General features: G+C 40.6%; 1 protein-coding gene across 1 annotated transcript; it reads left to right on the plus strand.

Moving 5' to 3' along the window:
- The first annotated feature begins 847 nt into the window (after window positions 1–847).
- On the plus strand, window positions 848–4,998 carry fam72a (family with sequence similarity 72 member A). Its single transcript, XM_056437302.1, has 4 exons — window positions 848–1,366; window positions 1,600–1,677; window positions 2,196–2,320; window positions 2,414–4,998. The coding sequence occupies exons 1-4, from the start codon at window positions 1,215–1,217 to the stop codon at window positions 2,506–2,508; spliced, it is 450 nt and encodes a 149-aa protein (XP_056293277.1). The 5' UTR covers window positions 848–1,214; the 3' UTR covers window positions 2,509–4,998.
- The last annotated feature ends 12,017 nt before the right edge of the window (window positions 4,999–17,015 follow it).

Here is a 17,015-nt window from a genome sequence, read left to right on the forward strand (position 1 = left end):
CCTGAAGTGGGAGAGAGGAGGAAAACCCGAGTGGACATGGAGGGGCAGGCTGGTCTCGACTAGTCAGCCCCAGTACTCAGGACATGTAGAGCATGTATTCAGTTTTCATTTGTTGCAGACGACTGCATGGAAGAAGTTCCATACGGGTGGATCTTGTTTCAACCAGGAGTAGGCCTACTGAACAATTATAAAGGAATATATGGCCGATCAGTTGCAATGCAGGGGATGGGTAAAGTCCGAAAAAGTGGGTTTAATTTCCACTTCATATATACTTTCAATAAAGTTACGATCGACGATAGGAGACTATTTGTCTTACATATGTCTTTATGGTGTCCTGTCTCTTTGCTCAACGAAACGGCAATTATACTAAAATTGTCCAATACCATATATAGCGAGATAGCCTACACATTTAGCCCCGAATTGCCCACAACCTAAGCCAAGCAGTTCTCTTTCTCTGGCTATTTTATCTATGCCCACTGGTGATATAGTTTGACATGATGGACAAGCGTTTGTATTGATTTGTACTCCGCAACAACAATATATAACCCACCTCACCAGCATGAATTGTATGCACCAACTAAGCGACGGCACGGCCTTACGTGACGATTGGTCAAACTAGTTTTGAATGACACGCAAGCCCGCCAATTGGCCTTCAGGGTTTTTGAACGTGGGCTTTTCAACGATCATTTATAGCCAATTAAATTCCGACTTTGTAATGAAGGTGGCCAATGGCGTTGGCTACCATGAAGATTATCCAATCATAGTCAGGTATAGAGTCTTTTAAAGATAGTTTCAGGAAGTACCGTTAAATACCAGGAAGTTGTAAACAAAGCTGACAGCGGTTTAGTTAGCTTAGCTGTTAACCACATCCGAATGGATGCCGAGCCAGTCGCGTAAAACAGGCTAGCTATTTATCGATATCGCGTATCTATCAATAAACAGCTAACACGTTTCTTTCTCGTAGAAATAGATACAACCCGTGCGTTTTTCTATAAGCTGACGTTGGCGTTAGCCTTCGGTTTTGTAGTTAGGAAAGGCATAAAGGCGTTAATTGTTAGCGTTAACGCTTGGGAAATTAACAGCAACTCGAAGTTGTATTATCCCGAATTGAACGGATAGTGAACAACAGCAGTCCACGATCCTTGTTGTTCTGTTGCATTTGCTGTCTGGGAGCAGAAACAGCGGGAGAGCACATCCATTTTAGCAGGACAACAATGTCTACATCGAACGCTAATTTCAAAAACAAGTGTGTGACCCAGGTGAACTGCACATTTTGTGACAGTCTGCTCTGCACGAGGGGCATGAAAGCGGTGCTTCTTGCAGACACCGAGGTTGAGCTGTTTTCGACTGATATACCTCCCAATAGGTAAGTGCTAATCTAGTTCGCAATGTAGCGAGCCTTTGTTTATGTCTGCTGTTGTTGTCAGGGTGAGATGTGCCTGAAACTACTCTCAGCTATCTGACTTCTAACTCATCACTTGGTGGGATTAGGGACACGCTGTGATTAACAGAGTTTGTTGCATGAAAATGTTAAATTAATGATGCTTTTAACCCTTTTATTCCTATGTTTGTTTCTCATTACACGCACCCTCCCCCAAGAACCGTTGACTTTGTGGCCAGCTGCTACTCTACTGAAAGCTGCAAATGCAAACTGAGAGACATCGCATGTCTCAAGTGGTAAATCAAGTTATTCTACAGCCTGCAGGGTTTGCTTCTGCAAATATGAGATGTTGATTAAAAAGAGGGAAAAAACATAGCCACCACAGTTAAGCACAGTAAACAAGTACTTCATCATGTAGCTTTTTCATAGTATGCACCTGTAGAGGTGCAGCTACTGATTGTTTTCATTTATGTTTAATAGACCAATTGATTATTCAGGATTTGTATAAAATGCCCATATGATATAAAATCCAAATACATTACATTTATATACAAAAGAATTGGTTTCCCATACATTTTCTGTGACAAATTTTATATTGAAAAATTGCTTGCCATTCTGCATCTAAAGAAGAGTTTGGTGCAACAGTGTGGCTTTATGGAACCTCTTTTGTCTTCACAGGCCTTTGTTGTTGTTGTACACAGGGCAAACACAAACATATAATAGATACGCGCCACTGGATTAGCACTTTTCAAAAGTGCCCACAGAAAAAGGCTGACATACGTTTCTTCTTTATCTATCTCCTTCCCTCTCCTAGTGGTAATGTTGTGGGCTACCATGTTGTGGCCCCCTGTAAACCCTGCCTGCTCTCCTGTAACAATGGCCATTTCTGGATGTTCAACAGCGATGCTGTATCTACTCTCAACAGACTAGATGTGACAGGTCAGGGTGAACCCTTCTTGATAACATTGGAATTCTTTGCTGTTTTGCTCTGTCGAATGTTTCATAAGCGGTCACCCTCCAATGTCTATACAGGTCTGAACCTGCTCCTGTGGGGAGATCTTCCTGAACTAGATGACAGTGAGAATGAAGAATCAGAAAGCCCATCAGAGGAGGAGTGCATTAGGTAGGTGTGGTAAGAAGACAATGTGAGAGACCTGGAAATCTAATATTTTACAGTAGTGTTAGAAGAGTTTACGAACGATGCTTGAGAAAATAAACTCTTCAAAGGACAATGTAATACTGAATCAAACAGGGCAGAAAAGTTCTGCTGTACTTCTCTATATGGGTTGAAAAATAAAACCACGGTACACATCTGGCCACACCCCCAATCAGTGCTGTTACAGCAGGTGTTTTGCCTTTGACAGCTGATGGAGAACACCTTCTAAATCATCACTCATTAAAGTGTAGCCAAAAACTCAACATGCTCCAAAGATTGCACACACGGAGAATAGTGCAGCAAAAGTGGTTGGCTGTGTGTAATTTAGTGTTGAATTACACTTGAACCTGTGACCATGCCTTTACTCATCCCTGTTAAAAGCACAGACATATGTCACACACATTCTTTACTCTTTTATTCTTTTCCTAGTACATCTCATGGGTTACTACTAAATGTGGCTGATGTAGGCAGAACATAACAAACAACCAGACAACTTAATCGTATTCTACCTCTCATCATGTAGTCTTCACTGAGCTAATGTTTTGGTCGACCTCATGCAATGTTGGGGCTGTGGTATGGAACTTCTCAACAGATGCTGTGCGTTTTCACCCGGTTTACATTTAGTCAAATTTTCTGATAAGATGACCACAATTTGCCTACCTTATTTTTAATGCTAGTTATATTGAATATGCTGTAATAAGCAAAAAATCCGATCAGACTTGTGTCTTCAGAGTTTATATTCTCTGTGTGACTGAGTGGTGACTGAACAGCCTAGTCTCGTACAAATGTATGTTCCCCTGTCCTCTAAATTATATTTTATGGGAAACAAGTTTCTTCCAGTTGCAGTTTTAACCTGTGGTGAACAAACAACAAAAACAAAAGATGCTCCAAAACATATTTTTTTAGGTTAAGGCCACATGACTAGTGGGTTCGGATTAGCAAAAACACAGTTTGACTTCGAAAGAATACGTGAAACCAAGCAAAAAGTACTCATTTTAAACTTATTTATGAAACGTCTAAGGCAAATGTGATCCACAGCAAAGTATGTTTCCTTAATGTGTTTTACATTCTGTTGTATGGTTAAAACATTTTTTATTCTGTCTATTGGAGAAATAGCACAATGAGAGATATATATATAATTATATATATATATATACACACACACACACAAATAAATTCCTTGCATTTCATATGCTAATACAGTAGGCATGGAGCAGCTGATTTTTAAATATTTAGTTTTTGGTAATGGTCATTGATAATGATGATGATGATAATATAGGAAAGCTAGAATGGGAGCTAACATAGTTGCACTTTTATAAAACGTATACACTTTTGATGTGGCTCATAAAGCAAAATTATGAAAACAAGAGTTCTAAATGCATGCCCGTGTCATGCTGGGTTTTTGTTACTCTTCAGTTTCATGTAGCAGTGTAAATGTAGCAGCTGAAAAGAAGACAACTCCAAAGAATCATGAAAGGTATCAAATATTGATTTGATAATGAACTCGCAGACCCTTCTAAAAAAGATAGTTGTCATTTGAGACTTATTGAATAGCATTTTACAAATTTTTAGTCAGTGGAGCTGATCATAAAACTATCAAACCCTCGATTTTCTAAAGGCCTTATTGATGCTGTGATTGCTGACAATTAACCTTTGTTGAGCTGTGGACTTGGAGGTTGATGCTGCATGGTAGTTGGTCATCACCAACTGACCAGGCCTTCTCCTCAGTCCGTCGGCTCAGACACATGCCGCAACAGTCACAAGGGATACTCAGTCCTGCTCTGGCAGTGCCCTCCTCCTGTTATTGTTTCACTGCTGTGCCCTGCTGATCTATGGCCCTGTCGCAATGTAACAGTCCATTCTCGACAAACTAGAATATCACTTCTTTAAAAGGATTAAGGAAGTAAGTATTTTGAAACTTGAATTGGCCTCTGTGTTTGTCTAGTTTTGGTAAAATACACAGGAGGAAATATTTCACGTCCTTCATCTTAAGTTATAACTGACCGTCTGCTACACTTGCACACCGATACTGTTAATATGGTAAACTGTTAGTACACAGTTTATTAGCTAGTTATTTATTATATCCACAAACCAAATACCTATAACCACATACTTCCTTTTTGTTTACAAGCTTTGTTTACAAATTCATTGGTTTGTATTGTGCTACAGTACTTGTGTTTTTGTTCAGGTATTTAATTTGTGATTTAGTGCTTTGTTTTGGATGTGTATAGTTTTACCTTTTTAAGAAAGTATCACTTGCGAGCTTCCTCTGGATAGGACAATTGTCATGATAATCCAAAAAAAACATGTTTAAGTGGCTGTTTCTGATGTGAATAACTTTGATTAACATGCCCTGCTGTCAAAAAATATATATTTTGGAATTGCACTGAATCTGCATTGGTAGTTAAAAAAAAAATGATTTGTTGTTTTGTATGCTCAATAAAAAAATTACAAAAATATATATCTTTAATACCCTGTCGTTCTGTTAAAGTTTTTTTTTCTAATTCAGATCAACGTTCACTTCTACTCCATATCTGCTACTTAACCTGGGCTCGACAAAAGTTCTGAACAGAATTACTTGACTCGCATATTCTCACAAATCATATTTATACTTTTGTCTATATTTGAGATCATCCTTATTACACTGGTACACACAAGAGCCTGTTATGTCATTGAGAGAAAAACGTGCTTCTGTGGAGTAATATATTGAACTTGGTTTTACATTACATTACATGTTATTTAGCAGACGCTTTTATCCAAAGCGACTTCCAATAAGTGCATTTCAACCTGGAGTATGAACCAAGAACAACAAAAACACAGGAAGCAACACTTCCTTAACTCAGTCGAACCACAAAAGCACCACAATAAGTGCCATCCCAGTGCCACTGAAGTGCAAATCTGTGTTTTAATCCAGATATAGTCGGAAAAGATGTGTTTTCAGTCTCAGGCGGAAGATGTAGAGACTTTCTGCTGTCCTGATGTGGTTTACCACATTCTGCATCATCGACACATGACCCGGAGTTCAATTCATCCATACATCTGCTTAATCCGGGGTCGGGCCGCGGGGCCAGCAGATCCAGCAGGCTGACCCAGACTTGCCTCTCACCTGCAGCATTTTCCAGCTCATTATGGGGGATCCTGAGGTGTTCCCAGGCCAGCTGGGAGATATAATCTCTCCAACGTGTCCTGGGTCTTCCCCAATTTAGTTTAGTTTATATAGCCCAATATCACAAATTATGAATTTGCCTCAAAGGCTTTACAATCTGTACACGTATGACATCGCTGTTCCAGGACCTCAGATCAGGAAAAACTTCCAAGAAATAGCTCACCAGGCAGGAGGCATCAGACACAGCCAGGTTCAATATGAGACGTGAAGTCACAAAGACTCCGGGAGGAAGTAAGAGTAAGTGATGTGCGAAGAGATGTAAATTGATCCATAAGTAAAAAGAGTAGAGGAGATAGGTGCTCAGTGTATCCTAAAACTTCCCCTAGTAGCCTATACGCCTATAGCAGCATAGATAGGGGCTGGACCAGGTGAACCTGATTCAGCCCTAACTATAAGCTCTGTCAAAGAGGAAAGTCTTAAGTCTACTCTTAAATGAGGTGACTGTGTCTGCCTCCTGGACTGAAGGTGGAAGCTGGTTCCATAAAAGAGGAGCTTGATAACTGAAGGCTCTGGCCCAGTGGCGTCCCTAGGCTAAAAAACCCGGGGCTAAAGCCCCGGATGTTTTTTAATTAGCCCCGAATGTTAATAAAAAAAATTTAAAAAAAAGATTTGGCACACAAGTGGTTAACACCTCCAGGTCGCACGTGACGTCATTCAACCAAAACAGCGGAGTCAGACTGGCAGCAGGCGCACGTAACAGCAAGCTGCTGTCTGAGAGTGTTTCTATGTCTACAAATTTCGCTGCTTCACTCCTCTGGGCTAAGCCCAGCGCCGCCGCTCCCATAACGCGCATCGCTCTGCCGTGATACGCGCCGACACATCCGCACACACAGGTGAGCTCACCCCCCCCCCCCCAGTCGACAACGATCGCCGTGGGCTAAGCCCCAGATGTATCCAAATCCTAGAGACGCGCCTGCGTCTGGCCCCATCCTACTTTTTAAGACTATAGGAACCACAAGCATTCCCGCATTTAGTGAGCGCAGCTCTCTAGTGGGGCAATATGGTACTACAAGCTCCTTAAGATATGATGGTGCATCACCAATCAAGGCTTTGTAGGTCAGAAGAAGAATTTTAAATGTGATTCTTGATTGTACAGGGAGCCAGTGCAGAGCAGCTAATACAGGAGTGATGTGATCTCTTTTCTTAGTTTTATTGAGTACACAAGCTGCAGCATTCTGGATCAACTGGAGGGACCTAAGAGTTTATTAGAGCAGCCTGATAATAAGGAGTTGCAGTAATCTAGTTTAGAAGTAACTAACACGTGAACCTGTTTTTCTGCATATTTTTTGGACGAGATTTGCCTGATGTTTTAAATGTTACGTAGATGAAAAAATGCTGTGCTTGAGATTTGCTCAAGGAGAAGTCCCCATGAAAGATAATACCAAGATCCTTTCCAGCGGTGTCGATGTCAGGTAAATGACATCTACAGAAACCACATCTCTCTAACTTACTTTGTACAGATGACGGAAATCTAAATTAATTTATTAAACAGTCAAGTTGGTTTTATTTCTAGCCACAAGTTACAAACATGTCACCCACCATCCTTAGTTTAAATGTGAAATATAATCAGAGACTTTAGATATGAGACTTTAGAGATAAAGTATTTGCTATTGTCAGTACACCAAGCTCTGTGTGTGTGTGTGTGTGTGTGTGTGTGTGTGTGTGTGTGTGTGTGTGTGTGTGTGTGTGCTCTGTCTCCTTTTATCCCAATGCCTCGTCTCATCTTTGTAAAAACTGTGTGTTTTTGCTAAATGTTTGTCTCATTTTACTCAAAGTACGCCTGTGTGTGCAAAACTATCCGAAGGATAAAAGGAGAAATTAGAAGATGAAGGAAATGTAAGGCTAGTCATTTATTCAAAAAGGTGCTTGCATGTCCTTGAATGCATCTAAAGACTATTTTTTCTCTCTGTGTGTGTGTGTGTGTGTGTGTGTGTGGTTGTTTTGGGAACATTAAACAGTTTAATTGGAAAACTCAGGGGGACCTATAATAGCTATTTCTGACGTGGAAACTTGCCATGGTTAAACCATTCTGGATCAAGTATTTTCAGTCATGCACTTTGCATATTTGAAATATTCATCAACAACTTTTCCACCGAGGAAATTGACACTAGCTCCTGCTATACATGTTATATGACGCGTTTGTTTTGTAAACTGGTTGATAATATTAGGGCAGAATGGCTGTGGGAAGACACAATTCTTCAACCATAAATACATAAAGAGAGTCAGGTGTGAGAGGAAAAAGACAATTAGTCCTTTTTTCTGATTCCCTGATCTGTAGTTCTGTACATTATGAGGTTCATGTGCCTCAAGAAAACTAGTCCTTCTTTCACCCTGGAAGGAGCTGGCTGAAGTTTGGTAATTTGTTTTTACATGCCTCCTACTCAAGAATTATCTGCTGTTGTTGGGACATGTACAGTGTTGGCAAGAAAAATCATTCAATAAATAGTTGTGGTATGCCCTGTTTTCACAAGTAATCTTAGCATCTGCCACACTTACAAACAAATGTTAGACCGACCCCGGGCTTCACAAATACACAACACAAGGTTGGACTTGCAATGCATCAATATGATGCAACCCATGATAATAAGGCCCTTTAGAGGGTCTTCATCCAGAAGGATGTGAATCACTGTTATTTCACAACAATAAACACAGTGTGAAACTATTGTTTTAAGGCTGAGTCTTGTCTGATTACGTTTTCCATGCTAAAAATGGCTTTAATGAATTACGCTGGTGGCTGGTTAGGCGGATCAGCTTTAAGCTGCAAGGAAACCAGGCGGAGACGTATGGAGCTAATATGGCAACTGCTATGTATATATGGCGGATAGGTATGTGGAACGTATAGCAGCTCCGGGCAGGCAGGTGTGCAACTGTTTTACACAAACAGCTGCCGGGTGAGTGGACACAGGGTGAGCATAAGATGCAGGTCTCTATACAACATTATTCTTTAAAATGACGGAATGTTCACACTCAATATCTTTTGAAGCAAACATGGAAATGGACCGTTTTTCTCTGGCTCAGTTGTGACACATCATGAAACACAGGTGCACCCAATAATGTTAAGGACAACCCTGTTTCATTTAAATGTCCTTGTTAGCCATGGCAGTAAGCCAGCATGGAATTTAATTAATGTTATTAATGGCACCTGGGCTTTTCCTGCTTTAAATATTGAGGGGGGGGAAGCCTTTATACCATGCAAGTTGTCAGTCCCTCAGGAATAAGTAAAACAAAGAAAGCATATTGCTTGACATTTTTTTTTTTAATAAACAATTTTTTCTGATCCTTGCAAATAATAAATCCTTCACTTCCGGGAAACTGAGTTACAACTAAATTACCAACATTATGTGAAATGGATCCGTTTCAACCAAATGAAAGTGACAATTTCAAACGAACCTTTAAAGGATTTCAGTTTCACTCAAACATTCTTCAAGGCTTTGCACATCTGTCACAGGTGTTTACTGGCTGATTAGACCTCCCCGCAGATTGAAGTTGGAAATCTAAAGATGCAATTTTACCTGTCCCACAGGTGAAACACAACCAACAGGAGAGTGAGGGAGATACCAATCAAACATACAATTAACATGAACAAAGTCCTGAGAATCATGGCAAAAATAAGTGAAACGATCTAGTATAGGGACTTAAATTACAGTAAATGGAGCAACTAGTTAATTATAAACTCAGACCTACAGTAAACACATCTGATGGCAGATGCTCTGGTGAAAAGTCGCATAGAGAACACTCTGGCGCACTCTATTGGATTAGAGGTGCAATGACAATATTAATACTAATCTATTTATTATTTTTAAAATACGAGTATATTGAGAAACGACCGTTCTTCCTTCTCATTACATTTCATCGACACTATTGGTTCCAATTATTAATATTTGAATAGACACTTGTTGAATGCATTTGGTTAAATGTGCAATCCATTAATCAAGGGAGAACCCTGTAAACATAGCTGGTTGTAAATGCCACATGTTGTTGATGGTGATCTGTTAGGACTTGTAATTCACGGCACAGTGATCATGGATGAAACTCTGGTTGTCATAGTTACACAAATCCAACCATCTTGGTCCTTTGCTCAAGATGGTCAAGAATGGAGGAAGGACATTTCCATGAACGAATAACAAAGCGATGTAAATATTGATAAATATGGGACTAAACACAAGTAAACTACAGAGCACCATAGGTTTTAAATAAGCAAGTAAAAGAATGATGATATTATATTATAGACATTGTATTGGTAAATTGCGAAGCAAGAAATGGGAATAATTGTGAAGGGAAGCATGTGAATTCTTAGATTAATAAGATATGAAGTATAGTACAAATGTTATATGTCGATTTGGAAAATAAACGTAGAAAAATTGACTTTTGATTTAGTGGTTAAGATACTTCAGTCAAGGTATGAGCGGTGTTGATTTAAATAAGAATTGCTGACGCCTAAACAAATAGAAATGCTATTAAATATAATAGCATTTAGTAAGAAGTATTATAATTCTCACACAAACAAATTACACATTTATTTACATGCATATGTGCTTTACAGATTGAAAAAGAAAAGCGTTTAGCATGTTTTCTAGTTGATCACAATAAAAAAATATATATATTCAAGCAAAGCAATTATATTAACATAACACATTAATAACCTAGATTTAGTTTAGTTGTTGTCTGGTGTTAAAAAATACGAACATGAATACATTATTTGTCTATGTTTGGACAAGGGGTTGCACTTGTAAGTGTCATCTAGCACATTCAAAAAATGTTCTGGTCTAGTTATAAGTATTGCCTTGAAAATGTTTACTTACTGTGCTTTCTTAATTTTTTCTTTGAGTTCAGCCGAAGTGCACAGCCAAAATCACTTCGCCTTCTTGACACTAGATGGCGGAGTTGGACCATTAATGAAGACTACAGTTCAACAAACGGGGAGAGTAGCAGCCAGATACAACCCTCTGTCAAAGAAACAATGAAGACAGCTAATTCACCCTGAATGAAATGTATATTTATAAATGCTATTATAACGGACTAAAATGTAACATCAACATAATATGGATAATGATGAAAACAGTTAAGTGGTCTATACATTTCTCCTCAAACTATTTCTCTCTGCACAAAAGATATAACATCCCATTTCAGCTAATCTTATAAAGAGTCCAGTCATTTCAAGAAGATTTAACTACTTTGCGTCTTACATAAAGAATGTTGCATTTAAATACTCCAAGTAGATGTCATTATTATATTTGCTCGGACAGTTGAAGTGGATTGCCATCAAATTAGCGGTCACCTTGATCATCAGAGGGAACAGAATATCTTATAAGGAGGTACATAAAAGCTCTGCAGTCTGTCATGGTCATCTCCTGATAATAGACCTAAAAGGCTAGGCTAATGTCCAGCTTTGCCTGATTATGCATATTAATGACACCTCAAGAATTCATCACAAAAACCTTTTTTCAGTGGATGAAGAGGGCAAATGGTAATAAATGGTGGAATTTATTCACTTTGGGAATAATCCCTTTAATCAAGGGAGGAAACTTTAATGAGACTGCTAGGCAGGCTGCACAAATTCTTAAATAATTCTACTAAATCGATCTAACGTGAAATGATCGATTAACCACAAAAAAACAACATAACCCCTTGGAACTAATGAGCCCGAGATATTGAGAACATTAAATTTAAAATCAAGGGATCATAAAAATAATTTATTTTCCATGCATAGTCTGGGGATACAGATCTGCAGGTGCCATACGCATCAGTGCAGGTTTTCAACAACTGGGCTGCCTACTGGCCAAGATATTTACTCTAAGGCAAGCTACACTGGGCTTTTGTTGAAGTGCTTAAGATAACACAAAGAAAACTTCAAACAGGCTTCTTATTGTGTTATATTCTTCTGGGCAAGCTGATTACAGTTAAGGATAAAAGTTGTTCCCATATAGTAAACTAATGTGGAGAATCAGAGAGCACTAATTAAGTCATGGGGGATCAGAGTCGGTCGGCATGGATGTGTTCCCCAACGCCCATACCATGGGGGTTTAGTGGGAACTTTATAGCCCAACAGCAGTCAGCATCAAACGTGTTTATTGTAAGCTGAATGTCCGGTTGAGGCATGAACTGCTGGATCTGCAAAGCCACCTGGGAAAAAGAAGCAAAAGCTGCAGCTTCTTAGCCTTTGTACCGATAGGCTTGACTATTCTTCAATTTTCTTCCCTCCATCTCACTGCCCCTAGCAGAGCGTAGGAAGTTGCTTCAAGTGCCATCTTTGTCTGAAGCAAACACATCCACCGACTCTGTATCAAAGCAGAAAGTACCTCCTTTTTCACACAAATTGTGTAAAATATCTCTGTCAAGAGATTCACTTAAGCATGGTAACATAATGAAAGAGAACGTCTGCTGTATTTTAACCTTTCATTTAACATTATTTAACCATGAAAACTAAATCCAAATTCCATTTATTTGGCTTTTATTTTTTGGTGCAATGAGAATTTAACAGCTCGAAAGGACCTTTACACTTTTAATATCCAATGGAAAATCAGACAAATTTTGGAACTATGAACCTGTCTTTCAGGTCAGTGTCAGTGTATTTTAAAATACAAACCAATGGTAATTTATTATAACTGATATTAGCTATGATTAGGTGAAGAAGTTTCATATTTCATTACCAAAGCTTGGAATAGCTACTGCTGATGCATCATCACTATTGTCAGCTCAGTAGACACTAAAGAGACATTTTAAATTGTACGTGTGAGATTTAAGGGTGCTGTAGAATGCAGTATTAAGTGTATGTAACATGATCAGTAGATCTACTGATCATATTTTTGCATTAGTACATCAGTTCAGTACATTAGTACAGGAATATGCTTGATGTCAAGTCACTGACGATAGTCAATGACCAGACGCACACTCGCACACACATACACACACTCACACACACACACACACCTCACACACACACACACACACACACACACACACATATTTTTTATTTGGCCTCTGTTTGCTTTTCTTTTGATGGTGTTGGTTTTGTTAGCCTGACCTTTATGTGCTTTTATATTTCTTGCGTGCAGCATTGTTAGTCCTGTCCTCTATATATTTCTAAACTCTAAAGTCTGCCTCCCCTTCTGCACAGGTTTTATATCTGTTAAGTTATATAAATTCGACAAATTTCCCCTTGGGGATTAATAAAGTATATATCTATCTATCTATCTATAACGTTCTGTGAAAGCCTCACCTGTCAACCCAAACAATATCAGCTCTTGCATATATAATGAATGTTTAAACATACACACATGTTGTTGCTGTTTCCTTTCTTTCGACCCTGCTTATTTGAGTGTATTCCCAAGTCTTTGTTTTATTAATGAGACTTATTCAAGATGTATTCTTTGTGCATCCTAAATCAAATTATTTATGAATGAGCAGCTTCTGGAGCAGGGAAAAGTCAGCTGAGAGATTAATCACAACAGTATAAACAAAATGTTGCTGTGTTTTTTATTAGTGTAGCAATGTCTAAGATTTAGTTGTGCTCATTTGTTGTGGTCTGCAAACTCACAGACACATGCTTTTCTTAACCCCTTTTCTCATTATTGAGAGGGCCTGTCCTACTGCCTGTAGCCACCTGCAAATTACAATTTAGGACTCCAAGAGTTAAGGCTGTGTTCTTTCAGCCCATTTTGTGTGTGTTTGTAAGTGTGTGTGTGTGTGTGTGTGTGTGTGTATGTCGGGGGAGGGGCAGAGAGAGTCTGGTAGAAAACCTTTAATCCGGGTGCTGTCAGGCCCAAACCCGGCTTGACGTCCCATTGATGTGGAACAGAACAAAACACAGGGCCCCTTGCTAAGCTCCCACACACATGCACGCACGTCCACACACACACACACACACACACACACACACACACGCACACACACACATGCACACACACACACACACACTGGGCCCCTCTCTAAAGCCCCTTGCCTGGGCCCCTGCCCCCTAACTGGGAAGGGCATTCCTTAGCCTATGCACACGTGTGTGCATAGGCAAACTCACTCACTCGCTCTCACACACACACACACACACACACACACACACAAACACACGCATACACACACACACACACACACAAACACACGCATACACACACACACACACACGCACACACACTGAACTAAAAGAACACAATGTTAACTCTTTAAGTGCTGTAATGTAATGTGCAGGTGGTGAGAGTGTGAAGGTCTGCCTCTCTCTTATAGAGGATATGAATCCATTCATTTCCATAACAAAATCTGGGTGTGTATGTGCAAGTGTACCCCACACACACGGTCATCATACGAGCCAGATACTCCAGTGTGAGTTGGCAGTAATGAAAGTGTGTATCCGTGGTGACAACAAACAGTTTTATTGTCCTGCTGTTTGGACAGCTCCCAGCTTACAGCATCTCTGTTTACTATTAGCATGAAGAAGAAACAGAAAAAAGGAGACAGAAAGCAGAAAGGGGCAGAAAGCGAGCAGCAAATACATGTCTGAGAGGATACAAAAGGTGACCAAAATTAGTATGAACATATGTTTTAACTAATGGTCTTGAACTGTCTGAGATGGTAACGTTTATTTGTCTGTCTTTCTTTTGGTGGCCAGCAGGTGGGGTGTGTAGGCAGCAGTGAATTACAGAGCAGCTCCAACTTTGAACTAACATCGGCCTTGAGCTTAAAGCATTTTGATTCATCAGTTCAGTGTCAGTTTGCCCTGAGAGGTTGTCCTGAGTGGTTCTGTTTTAAGTTTGAGGTGGCTGCTGCGGGTTATCACTTAAGGGCCCAACACTTAAAATAACTCAGAGGACATAAGGGAGCCAAACACCTACTGTATGGAAAACCATTCGCACCTGACTCACACCTACATGGTCAGCTCATTTCCCTCTTCACCTTTGCCAGGACTAAACTTACCCCTCGGTTTCCGTTGTTAAATTACGGAGATCTTTATTCCCCGGTGCAGGAATCCTGCTGCTTCCGTTGTGTGATGTCAAAACTCTGAGTTAGACATTTTGTTTTGGGCCAGGCAGCGGTCCAGAGAGGCCTGAGCAAGTCCCAACCAAAATGTTTTTATTGACGGGCAAAAGCAGTCGGGCCGACAGCACCGATTGGTTGTAATTGGTCGGCAAGTCAGTGTTGTGTTTGAACTATGTAAAGTGGCAGCCTTTAAAAGCACACACACACACACACACACACACACACACACACACACACACACACACACACACACACACACACACACACACACACACACACACACACACACACACACACGTACGCCCACCCCTGTTTCTCCCCTCCCACCGCTTTAAGAGAAGCCAGATGGGCCACGGGGAAGCAATCACCCCTCTATTTGTCTTGGTGCTGATCAGGTTAGTGAAGTGTTCTCAGGCCTGGCCAGGAGTCTACACACTGCTGCCTGTTGTCCTGTAGCTCACTGCACTGTACCGCTCCAGCCAACTGGCCTGGTCAGACTGCTTTGGGACTGTATTAACAGCAGTACAGTGAGTGGGGAGGAATGCACTATCACCAATAAAGGGGCAATGAAGCCCAGAGATAATGATTTTTGTCTGTTGCTGTCTCATTGAGGATGTTTGATGTGGGTCCCAGTTGAACACCAGATTCCTACCTACTGTCCTGCAGAGAGCTAAGTAGCTGACTGAGCAAATGTATGAATATGAGGGTCAGTAGGGAAAGCTGGTAGCTAACATCTTTCATCTGTTGATATGGACACCACCATTTAGGGCTGGGTCAATGGATGGGAGGTGTGGTGGTAGCAGTGTCTCGGTGAGTGTGTGTGAGTGTGCACGTGTGCGTGCACACGCGTGTGTGTGTGAAGAACATTCCTGCCGTTGAACACACAGATGGTTTGGTTTAGAGCAATGAAATGAGCACCAGACACAGAGCAGTGACAGTGAATGAAAGCCTCAATGATGCACGTACACACACACACACACACACACACACACACACACACACACACACACACACACACACACACGTATGCGTGGCCTGACTTCACGAGTTAATGGAGTGACGGAATCCAGAAGGAATTTACTCAAGGACTCAGGGAGTGAACTATTAGGTAGCCTCTAAACTGCCCTGCAGACTACAAGAGTGCTGCTCAGTTTTCTTACATTGTAATGAACCCACAGCTTCATAACAAGTGCAATACTTATACAAGGAAGAAAGAGATGTGTGCAACGAAATCGAAGGAGAGGATGTGAGAGAGCATTGTCAAACAGATGGTCAAGACGCAGACACAAAAGACAGTGAAGCAAGTTGCACTGGGTCGGCGCAGGACGGTTGAGGAAGACTCCTTGGCAGGGAAACCTGATCCCTCCCATACTTGCTCACCCCCTGATTGGATGGCCCTCCGATGAACCCTGACCGTTGACTTTGTCTGGGGCTTGTGACCTTGAGTGAAGTACAGGCAGAGTGTTGCGTCTCCTCCCATATTCTCGTCTGTGTTCTTCCTCCGCTCCCTCTCCACTGGCTTTTCCTCTCTGCCCATTCGTCACCAGTGAGAGAGGGTCGGTGGGGAGGAGATGGAGAGCAGAAATGTCAGCGAGACATTAAACAGAGTGCGCCTGTGTGTGCTCTCAAAGTCCAACCTGTCTGATTTCCCTCTCCTCCATTCTTCCCCCCCTTTTTCTTCCTCCTCACATCTCCTCTATATACGCTTCTCCACAGAGCAATAAATTTATCCTCTCATCTCTAAATCTCTTTGTCTATTTTGCTCCATCAACACCCGTATCACTTTTTTTTCAGCAGATCATTTCTGCCTTCCTTTGCACTCATATGTTTTATCAAACCCTGTGTCAAGGCTCGTGCTACCAGTAATTCAAATAAAACGGTTGTGTTTGGCAAAAAGTGAGGCTTAATTGTGAATTACCAGCCATAGAAAAAGTTGCATACCAGTGATATAGCCTTGAATGGATTTTTCGGACAACATATATAAGATATGAAAATATGTGGGCCTTCATAAATCGTTACATATAATTTTGGGTGAATAGAGAAGCAGTTTCTAAGGAAAGTTGACCTTCCAATGAGGAAATGTTCACTTTTTTGTCAAGATTAATACCACTCTCATGCCTCAAAAAATAACTGTTACGTCCAAAGCCCATTTAAAAAGGTATGTTGTGGGCTGGGAACAATAACCTCTTGGAGTCCTGTTGCACCATGATATTGTGAGCCAACCAGAGTTTCCAAGCTGTTTCCAGTCTTTATGCTAAGCTAACCGACGAATGGCGATAGCTTCATCACCGTGCAGATATGAGCGTTGTATTGATCTTCTGATCTAATTTAAGAATATACGTGTT

The sequence above is a fragment of the Pseudoliparis swirei genome, chromosome 18 (genome assembly GCF_029220125.1).
Source record: "Pseudoliparis swirei isolate HS2019 ecotype Mariana Trench chromosome 18, NWPU_hadal_v1, whole genome shotgun sequence".
NCBI classification, from domain to species: domain Eukaryota; kingdom Metazoa; phylum Chordata; class Actinopteri; order Perciformes; family Liparidae; genus Pseudoliparis; species Pseudoliparis swirei.

Bases quoted from the DNA above. Each gene is read 5' to 3' on its own strand.
- fam72a (XM_056437302.1), top strand. From the start codon at position 1,215: ATGTCTACATCGAACGCTAATTTCAAAAACAAGTGTGTGACCCAGGTG. The intron at 1,367-1,599 runs GTAAGTGCTAAT...CCCTCCCCCAAG, and splicing joins ACTGATATACCTCCCAATAG to AACCGTTGACTTTGTGGCCA. The intron at 2,321-2,413 runs GTCAGGGTGAAC...ATGTCTATACAG, and splicing joins CAACAGACTAGATGTGACAG to GTCTGAACCTGCTCCTGTGG.